The 11,185-nt window shown below is 35.2% G+C and overlaps 1 protein-coding gene across 2 annotated transcripts; it reads right to left on the reverse strand.

Annotated features, from left to right (window-relative positions):
• Window positions 1–968: 968 nt before the first annotated feature.
• On the reverse strand, window positions 969–8,291 carry LOC111393627 (ubiquitin carboxyl-terminal hydrolase 2-like). Of its 2 annotated transcripts, none has more exons than XM_023019256.1 (3): window positions 8,039–8,291; window positions 4,518–7,444; window positions 969–1,752 (listed from the first exon to the last, which is right to left on the reverse strand). In XM_023019256.1, the coding sequence occupies exons 2-3, from the start codon at window positions 7,436–7,438 to the stop codon at window positions 1,536–1,538; spliced, it is 3,138 nt and encodes a 1,045-aa protein (XP_022875024.1). In that variant the 5' UTR covers window positions 7,439–7,444; window positions 8,039–8,291; the 3' UTR covers window positions 969–1,535. The 2 variants fall into 2 exon arrangements, with proteins under 2 accessions (XP_022875024.1, XP_022875025.1); XM_023019257.1 differs by having other exon boundaries at window positions 4,518–7,629.
• Window positions 8,292–11,185: the final 2,894 nt, after the last annotated feature.

Consider the following 11,185-nt stretch of genomic DNA (forward strand, 5'->3'; position numbering starts at 1 on the left):
AAAGGTCAGGGATCCAAATGTAATTTTCCCTAATTAAAATTAAGGGAATATTGGTCTTTTTCATAAAAAAGAACCAATTATGCATCAAAAACATAGTTCAGGAACATCCATGCCAAAAAACAAATGTTAGGGGTCATTGCGACACTGAAGGGATACGTTAGGGACCATTTGCACCAAATTCTCTTTCACATTCACCTTCTTGACTTCACTCTCCTCGACTTGTCTTTGTAGACACTTTGAATTTATTCCATCCATACTTGATCGTATATTTTTCCTTATTATTATTCAAATATAGTGCCAAAACTATATCTACTTTCATGGCCTACGGGAACAGAAGCTCTCCAAATTATAAAAGGAGGTATAGAAATACAAATTTTATTGATTTAGTGTACGGTTGACTAGCCGAGAATTAAACCTTCATCCATTAACTTAATCAAATCAAATTGTGACCCCATATATACTATTATCCCATGGCAATAATAAAGCAGATCAAGGGGAAAAACCTCTAGCTTCAATAAGGAAAAAATGTCAATCATTAGTCATTGTTCCCGACTTCTACTCCATCCTTCACTTTTATCTTCGATCTTTAATTTTTTCTAGTGTTATCCCCAATCTTTCATGAATTGACAAGTGATACGATCCTCTTTAGTTCACTTGGCCTAGTTGGGCCGCTTCTTCAATCTCCTTGTTTGCTGTAGGGAAATACTACTTGTACATAATGCGATGTTCATAATGGTGTCCATCCCTTCACATGGAGAGGAATCCACTTCGGGTAAATTATATTTTATTGGAAGTATATCCCCCTCACATGTTATGAGCACCTAATGTATGTGTAGCATCATCTGTTTGTTGTATGAATAATATTATGTAACATCACTAGTGTTTAGCAAGAATCCACAAATTCATTGTTCAATGAATCAAAATACATCTCTACTTAATAGACAATAAATCAGACGAGTTGACTACCATTAAGCAATAATAGTGCTATATAACATTACTCATATTGTATTAGGATGTGTGGTTGAAACTACAATTCAATGCTAACCACGTAGCAACAGTGGAGTAAAACTATTAGCATGGAAATTCATCAAAAAGTCACCCTAATCGAGAGTAGGTACAATGTGTAAAGTTATATGATGAGCGGGCGACTCAAGCCTAGTCAAGAAAAGCTATTAGAAGTCGAATGAATGTATTCTATTTTGCATAATGCAACTCATTCCTATTCTAGTAAAAGATTCTAAAGGGGGTCTCTTTATTCCCTCTCAAGTGAACATGGAAACTATATGAATTATCCAACCCAAAACTTAAAAATCCTTCTCCAATAACTGGAAAACAACATTATCCAATGTTGAATTTTAAAATTATACATTTTCACATTTTGCAGCCCAAAAAAATTTGTGTATTGACTATTAGGTTATCGGTATTGTACACTCATCTCTCTCCCCATCTCTCCCTACCTCCCACTCAATTTCACAACAAAAAGAAAACAATAAAAAAAAAAAAGAAAAAAGAAAAAAGAGAGAGAGAGATCTTCCTCAAGTACGCTCATAGAATAAAATGTAGGCTTCACAGCGAAGAACTTCCTCCAAGGAAACTTCGTGCACATGAGCATCACTGGCATGATACCACACGCTATCTCCATTCTCACCCTTGGAACTTCTTACATATGCAACGTAGTGGCCACTTCTCATGGTCCCCAAATGCTCCACCACTCCAACCAGACGATACACATACACGTCTCTTTCAGTACACCTGTAAATAAATGAGTAAAATTTCAGATGGTATCACAGATTTGATGTTAGGTATTAACATTGTCTGTAAAGTAGTTTAGACGGTAAAGATCAAGATAAACTTCAAGCAGAATAAGAGAAGATACTTTTGGGCTAGAACTTCTATTCCCCAATCAGATTAGCATGCTAACTGAACATAAAGTGTCAAGTCTTTTCTAATACTATTATCCTTGAGTTAACAGAGAGCTAAGAATTTAGAAGCCCACTAAATTCACAAGAGCATATATAAAACCTTTATTCTTCTCAGTATTACAGTACTAACATTAAGGCCCTGTTTGTTTCCCATTTTCATCAAAATAAGAATGAAAAATATATTCGTTATGAACCCCACACAAGAGATAGAAATTCAAATTTTATGGCTTGATGTGATTGATAACGATCATATTTTTCTTAATTTTCAGCCACGATTAATGAAATTTACTCAAAACAATTAATACCACGTTTTTATATTCACTACCATGAAATGGACCCTTTAAAAGTAATGCTACTAATTAATAGCACAGGACACTGCGGTAGTTTAGAATTTATATTTCAATGTTTTTTTTCTTTTTTTTTTCTTTTTTTTTTTTTTTTTTGTCTTCAGAGAAGATTTATCAACCTGGTCTTATTAATATTACAACCCGATTTTATAGCAGCATGTGCTGAGTTACCCACGACAAAAATCATTGTCCTGGTCACAATTATAAATTCTTAAATTATGAATAAATAAAAATGAGCTATGAATCAGTGAATAGTACTCGTAGATCTGTCGAAATATATAAATTAAAAAGTGACTGAACTCAAAAGTATCTACAGTAGAAAGATTTTTTTTTTTTTTTTCCAATCGTAGAAACTTGTGTTTCACTTGAAAAATAATTCTATTTGTACCGAAAGTTGTCCACCCCCCCCCCCCACCCCCCCCCCCCCCCCCCCCCTTTCTCCCTCTCACAAGTTCCCTACAACTCTTTTCTAATTTTTAGGTTTTCCACAAACTTCATGGAATATGATGACCTTAAAGGAAAACTAAGAATCACACAGGATAGCCCTTACACGTCCGATCTACAAAAACAATATGATGCATGACATTCGATTTTCAAAAAAGTACCACCATGTCAATAAATTATTCAAAATTCTTCTTTTATATATTATAATTTTAGTTTTATACTTACTAATTTCTATGGTTGAAATTTTTTAAACAAGAGTATCTATTTGTTATATTATAATAATTTGGAGTTAAAACTATATATTACTGATACCAAAAAAGGAAAAATAACTATGGTAGATCGTCAAAGGAGTGTCAATATCTGATACAACATTAAACGTGTTGGACAAGGACATGCCGCCCTAGTTGAAGTGTCCATACAACACCGATGGAAAAAAAAAAAAAAAAAAAAATGGAACTCATTCAACATTTCTCATTGAGATGCCTAAAAGAACAATAACCTGCAAAATTATTTTGGCCAAATTATTGACTGCAAGACAGGAAGAGTTCAAAATCATATCACACAGGGATCTTGGCAATGTATTGGAACAAGAAACTTATAGAGAGCTCGAACAATAGTTACTGTGCATCTGGAATTCAAGCTTGATGGATCTGGAAAACTGTCAGAATTTGTGCTGATAAATTGAAGGCATAAGATACGTGTGGGAAGGTTAAGCAAAAGTTTTGACCACTAAGTTGATATTCGATACAGTATAGGCTTTCCGGAGAAATTCAATTAGAGATAAATATCTGAAAGAGTACTTTCCTGATCTAGTGTGTGGCAGTTGATGAGAAGCAACAATTCAGGGCAGTGTATTTGATTGTGGAAGAGAAGTTCAGGAAGCTGCAGTCTAGAAACGTATTAACAGTTAGAACTGTTAGATAGCTTTCTTAAATACTGTATGCTGTTGGAAACCAGGGGGATGAAAATCGCATCCTCTGCCAGGGATGTTAATGACCTGGGCTTTTATCAACTACCAAGTATAGGCAAAGGACGACATCATACGCTCACTTTTTTGCTTGTTATGAAGCTTTTGGTTGAGAGAAACAGATTTGATTTTGATACTGCTCGGGATTTTTTGTCGAAGGATTATATAAAATTAAGGAGGATGAGAAGTTCTCAATTCCTGAAATTAGAAGTCAAGTCAAAGTTAAACAAGCAATTTCCTCAGTCACACTATACCATCCTTGCCGCCTCTGAAGCCCAAGAATTAATGTGGAAGAAATATGTTGAAGACATTGGCATTGCGAGATATTCTCCAAAAATAGCAAACAATCTGTCCCGAACAGACAGTACAAGTGAAGATGAAAATCTAAATTTGTTGACAGACAAATATTTAATGCTAAGGATAAATATTATTCACAGTTCTTTAATACTGTAATTTAAGCTTAATGCGGCTTATCCAAATACAGACACGTCTTTTTCTGATTTCTTGAGAGAAATGCCTTTTGTAGACATTGTGCACTCTTAATACACTGATGTGCTCTTATGATGAAATATCAATGAAAATAACCAATTTAAATTACATTATGAAAGATAAAAGCCATTACTTCAGAAGCTAACAGCATAAAGTGGCAAAGATACATTTTAATAGTTACAGAAACAAAAGTTTTAGATTTTTCTTCACCATGATAATAAAGTAGCATTTTCTCATTGAAAATTTTGATGAGATAGAAGTAAATCTTATTAGAATTAAGAGGAAACTAAAAGGATTATACACTAACAAAATTTGGAGAAGAGAACAAAAGGTCAAGTGATATCATACCTGGGATTCATGTATCTTTTGAGATCAATTGTCTCTTTAAAATTCACATGGCCATTCAATTTACTCAATCGACCTCGAGCATCTTGGCTGAACCTTTTTAGATGGATTGTCAAGATAAAAGGAGCCTTATCGATGACTATTCTCTTAGTTGCATCCCTCTTCACTTTCAACTTTTCTGAATCCACATCGTCTTCCTCACTTAATTCTGATTCACTTTGTTCAGCAAATTCATCAGCCTCTCCAGATTGAGTTGTATTGATGCCACTTTCACCACAGAATTCATCATTTACAATGCAATTAACACCATTTCGGCAACTCGAACGTGAAACCTCTGCTGGACCAGGACAAGCACTTGCGTTACCTGGTTTTCTGTCTTCTATCTGGGGAGCTATTGGATTCAACTCAGCTTGTGGATTGTGTTCAAGCATTGAATTTCTATTATCAATAACCTCTATGTTCTTTAAGCTGTCATCAGATGTGTGAGGTACATATTTTTCCACATTCCCAATCACACATTTTACTTTAGCACAATTTTTGCCTTGAGTCAATGGATCACTTAGATTCCTATCATCAAAATCATCGAGTGCAATTTCTGATCTGGCTTTTTGTAATTTCACCCTCAATCTAACCATTCGTTCTTGTAAAACTTTTGAGCAATTATCACATTGCCAACCATGTTCATCCTTGGAAAGAGGTTCTGGCTTTGTGAAATAGGCCAAACAACTCTCTACAGAAACTGGAGCATCAGTATTATCAACCTCATCTTGATCAGAACCACTGCTGTTTCCAACACCAAATCCACTTTTAATGATTTCACTTGCCTCAGAAGAACCTGTGTGATTGCTTTCAATCACAGCCTCAGGTTCATTAAACAAGTCTCCAAATCCGTCAAATTCTAAGGAATCTTGTTCACCACAAAGAGCCGAAGAGGAGACCTCATTTTCTCCTTTTGATACCTCGTCAATAGTTGGGGCATCTTCTTTGTACGGAAGCAACAGAACTTCAGAATCTTGAATCTGTAATGGCAATTCCTCATCTCTCCTTGAAGAACTGACATCAGGATTTGAACCTTTATTGCAAACCTGATTGCAGGATTCTGAGCTACCTTCTAAATCAGTATCATCCTGAATAGCTTCCTTGATCACGGAACATTTAGGCAAACATTTCTCATCAGATTGTGAAACCAAAATATGCTCGCTGGCAGATATACCTTGTTCAAGAGAGTTCAACAGTCTGACATTGTCTGAGGAAGGTGCTGAGGTCAAATGTAGTGAATTGCACTCTCTACTAGATTCCAGAGCATTCAGAAAAGTGCCATTATTCTGATGAGCATTTTCATTAGCTGTACCCTGGTTTTCTGAAAGATCATCAATTTCTGAGGCCATATCAATGTTATCTGATGCTGCATTTGGTTCAACATATTCTAGCCATGCAGAACTATCTGGTGAACTTGACTTCCCTCCAACATTCTCAATTCCTTGCTGGTAATCAGACTTTTCCATAGCCGAAAGATCCCAGGGTGACAAACCCATATCGTTAGCAATATCATTTGTGTTAGTGGAATCTGATACCGCTAATTGCTCTGCTGGAAGTAAACTCGACTGCACCTCTCCCGAAAACTTGTCACCACTTGATTGGTCAGCAACACTTTGAGCTGGTAGTATAAATGCATCTTTGGTGACTTTGGAGCGAATCTTTCCACTTCTTTTCGGAGGCAATTTTGGTTTCTTGCCTCGAGAGACTGCCTGCACCCTTTTGGATGGAGGCTTCTTAGTAGGAACTGGCAATGACAGGTCCAAAAATTGCTCATAAACAGTTGAAGAGTGCCCACATTCTAAACAACTAACTGTGCTTGAAAGTTTCCCACCAAATATAGCATCCACAAATGTGGGATCTGTGTCCATAGATTTCCCATCATCCTGAGATGAATTGATGTGCTTTTTTGCACTCAAATCTTCAGTGTACAATCCATCGAGCAAACATCGAAGCAATTCATGACTATCGTGTTGCTGATACCCCCTAAACTGGGGAGCCTTGGAACAAACACTACCAAATAAAGACCTCGGATTTATCACACTACTTATACCAGCTTTTGGGCTGGTTTCAAGGAAAAGCTTTCTCAGAGCAGCAGTAAGTGGACCAACAGATTCATCTAATTTAAAAAAGTAATCCCGTAATTTATTTATAGCCAATAAATTCTGTATAGTTGAATTAAAGAAACATGTATTCCCCAAGTTAACAATACCTGTAACCGAATAATTACCTCTTCTATCTGAACCAATTGATACAGAGTTTTCTTTCATTCCACCAGTCACACTGCCAGCCCCAAACCACACATCCTCAACGTCTGCATTAGACCCTTCAGGAGGTTGCTCCCTTAGCATTTTTGCAATTTCATGTAAGACATCATTGTGCTCATCTGATTTTTCAGCTGAAATTAATGTATTGCAAGGAAAACACCACCGCAGTTGAGGATTTTCATACTGGACAGCCAGCGGATGATGCCTCTGTTTCGCATGTCGAACTGCATGACTTTGGGGCGTGGTTGGGAATCCCACACCTCCACAGGAGAAATGTCCGCATTCCAAACAAACCCAAATTGCTTTACACTCCGATTTTGAATCCCTCCCTCCCTTCTTCCCATGCTTAGCTTTTCCTCTGCTACCCCGTCTATCTGCCACATTAACACGACAATCTTCACATGCAATAGGTTCTGACGACCCAAGTTTAGAAGAAAGATTCTCCAAATTAATTCCCTTGACAATATGGGAACACACTCTTCTATCATTTAAAACTGCCCCTCCACTCTCATGAATTTCAACATTGTCAATGCCTTGTTGGGAAATTGGTTTTGGAGAAGAGGAAGAACCTCGTTTTTCCTTTTGACCACTTCTTGCCTTCTTCTTAACCTTTTTCCCCATTATTGCCTAAAACCAATGGAAGACAACAAAGAACCATAAACCCTAATTTAAAGTGTAAAACCAACATATTATTCAAACAAAAATATAAATAAACACTACAAGGCCAAAAATATCTAAAAATCAATCCCAAGTGATATCTTGCACTTGAAACCGAAAACCTATGCAACAGAAGTCAGGGCACTGCAAAAAACCTAGAAAGAAAAAAGAAAAAGAAAAAAAAGAAAAAGAGTTTGATTAATTTCGCAAATCCAATATCCAATCTTGGAAGCTTATAAATACTTCTAATCCTATTAACAGAAAAAAAAAATTATTATCAAACACGAACAGTCATCAACTCTAGCAAGTTATTATCCGTCAGCAGCTAAATCATTTAAATGAAAAGGAAGAAAAACCCATTAAAGATCCAATCTTTATCAGATATACACGACGGAGTTTGAACACCTTTCAACCCTCTATTTGTTTAATATTCTTTTTTTTTTTTTTTAGCAAGCCCAGATAGATGGATTTCTGATTGCAAACGTATTAAAGAGCGCATACCTATAGTTCACGATATCAGCAAAAATAAATAAATAAATTGTGTCTATAGCACCAGAGATATACCTAAGCATGCGAAGACACGGGGACAGATTTTTTCTCAAGAATCCTTTTCAATGGAGTGTTGTATATATATGGGACAATCGTGTTTAAAGACTAGTGGGATCTATAATGAGAAAGAAATTGTTTTAGGCACAGCACTTCTGATTTCTTTTCCCTCTACACTACCTCTCCCGGCGGGTTGGGGGCGGGGGGGCGGAGAGCGATAGAAAAGGGGTAATTGAGGTGAAAAAACGATAAGAAGGGTTTATCGGACAGCATCCATAATTTTAGTTTATGAGGTTTTCAATGTGAATTAATACTTGGATAAAGCTAATTTTATGTACATACAGTAATAATTTCTTAAATATCCGCACATAACTTATATTAAACACAGAGTGACGTGACATATTATAAGAGCTCATGAAAAAAAATAATTAATTCTAAGAAAAAAACTCCTTGCACAGGTCCATTTGCACAGGGCCTGATGTCCCTGTGCAGATAAGCCTGTATGGGCAGCATAGTTGTAGTTTTAAAACTAATTACACTATTTATTGTAGTGCGTCACCTAAGCATGGTGCTTCGTATTAACTAAGAACCGATACTTAGAAGATCAAACTCATATGTACATAATGGTGTTCACACACTCACACAGATATCGTAATTTTATGTACATAATAAGTAATAATTTCTTAAATATCCGCACATAACTTATATTAAACACAGAGTGACGTGACATATTATAAGAGCTCATGAAAAAAAATGATTAATTCTAAGAAAAAAACTTCTTGCACAGGTCCATTTGCACAGGGCAGGCCCTGTGCAGATAAGCCTGTATGGGCAGCATAGTTGTAGTTTTAAAACTAATTACACCATTTATTGTAGTGCGTCACCTAAGCATGGTGCTTCGTATTAACTAAGAACCGATACTTAGAAGATCAAACTCATATGTACATAATGGTGTTCACACACTCACACAGATATCGTAATTTTATGTACATAATGGTAGCCACACGCTCACATCGGTGTCGCACCCACATGAGTGTTATGTACATAAAATTATCTACACCAAACACAGCCCTTAATACTTGTACATAATTATTTACAAAATGTACAAAGTTATGAGAACTAGATCAACTGATTTTTACACAGAGATACTTGACGAATTTTCGTTAAAAATTAAAAATAAATAAAACAAAACATTGCCAATCATTGGCTGAAATATTAGGTCCACGAACAAGCTTTTTTCTTTACAAAACAGTATACGACATAGGGCTGGGTGTGGCTCGGGTCGTTTCTCGTCCAAACTGGATTCAAAATTTTCAGATATTTAGTACGTGGAACAGTCAAGTTCAAATTTAGTCATGAAACCATTCGGGACCCTAGTTTCGTACTATAATTAATTTTTTTAATTTTTACAAAACTTCAATCTTAATTTTTACAAAATAACGTAGTCTGATCTTATGGATCTTTTGCATCTATCGTTGCTCAGTTTTTCATAGATTTGATTGTTAAAATTACAGGAAAAGAAAGATAGCGGACACAATAATTAAGAGAGGCGATATCGAGCTTTAATTCGATTTCTTCAAAACGATAAAAACGGCACTATGGTAGAATAATAGGTTTGGGTAAATTTATGTCAATTTGATTAAATTGGATTTACACTAAAAATTAGAATTAGGAAAATCATATTTTTGTGTTTGAGCTAAATTAATTAGTTAGCAAATTTATTTAGAAAAATAAAATAATTTGACTTATTTAATATAAATAAATTTAAAAATTAGGGAGATAAAATTATTATTCGATTCTTTGGTTCTTAATTTAGAATCGAGACGAGAACCGAACCAGTTCAAGTAACTGCTTGATTCGGTTTGGGTTAGGTTCAAAAGCTTTGCCCAGTCCTAATACAACATGGTGTGAAATTATAATTTAATTGACTTCATTTTCTCGACTTTTTCTCTCTTTCAAGTTGTTTTTTCCTTTTATTTGTACACCACATTCTATAAAAGATTATGTACAATTAGTATTACTCGTGAAGTAATTAAATTGGTGCTTTGAATTTGTAAACTTTCCTCTTTTTTATATTCTCTCAATTTGAAAAATATGAAAAAAATGATTTAACTAATTTAGGAAATAAATGAAATTTAGTAAGGTTTCACCGACCTGAAGTTGATATCCATCAATAAAACATGCTTCCTTCAAGCATGAATGAATATCACTAGTATAGTCAGCTATACGTTAGCAATGTCACCAGATTATAGTTGTAGTTTCCATTGTATTGCAAGTGTTCCATATGTAGAAATGTTGATGTTCGTAATATACCATAAGCGTACAGCCCTACATTGCTCAACTCACAACAAGACCTCTCGTCATGCACTCTAGATTTTGGAGGTAGTTGAGGAAAAAGATATTACCATGGATAAAGATTACCTATAACAACGATATCAAGTTGCAATAGGGTTTGCACAGTATGAAGCCTTGTATGGCAAAAAATGTAGATCTTTAAGAATTGGCAAAAGAAGAATTTTAGGACCAAAATTTATTTAGCAAATGTTTTAAGCAAAAAATTGAATTAAATAAAAAATAATGCTAGTCCAAAATTAGCAGAAGAGCAATGCTAATGATAGAAGAAGGGATTTCGAGTTTCTAGTATGTTATAAGGTTTTCGTGAGAGTGGCATCAACGAAGGGGATTTTTGAATTTCGATAAGAAAGAAAATTTAGAATCAAGATTTATTGGCCCCTTCAAGATATTGGAATGTGATAGTAGAGTGGCATAACAATTGCCCTTGTCATCATGGTTACTATTCAGGGGCGGACCCAGATCATTCGAACTGTGGGGTCAAAATTTTTTTTTCGAACAACATATTATGAACAAAAAGGAAAAATCGGTTGTTTGTTGTTCATGTTCGATATTTGCACTTTGGGAAGAAATCGGTGGATTATATGATATATCTATGGACTAAATAATGGATATGGACCATGTAATATGGATATAGATTTAGGATTTGGACTTTTTGGTGCAAAAAATTAAGTTTTCAGCAAAAAAAAAAAAAAAATTCCAGAAAACTGTGGGGTCATTTGACCCCACATGACCCCATGTGGGTCCGCCCCTGTTACTATTTGTACATAACTGATTCGGTGTGTCCTATGCTCAGAATGTATATTGTCCATC

The sequence above is a fragment of the Olea europaea genome, chromosome 4 (assembly GCF_002742605.1).
Source record: "Olea europaea var. sylvestris chromosome 4, O_europaea_v1, whole genome shotgun sequence".
Lineage (NCBI taxonomy): Eukaryota > Viridiplantae > Streptophyta > Magnoliopsida > Lamiales > Oleaceae > Olea > Olea europaea.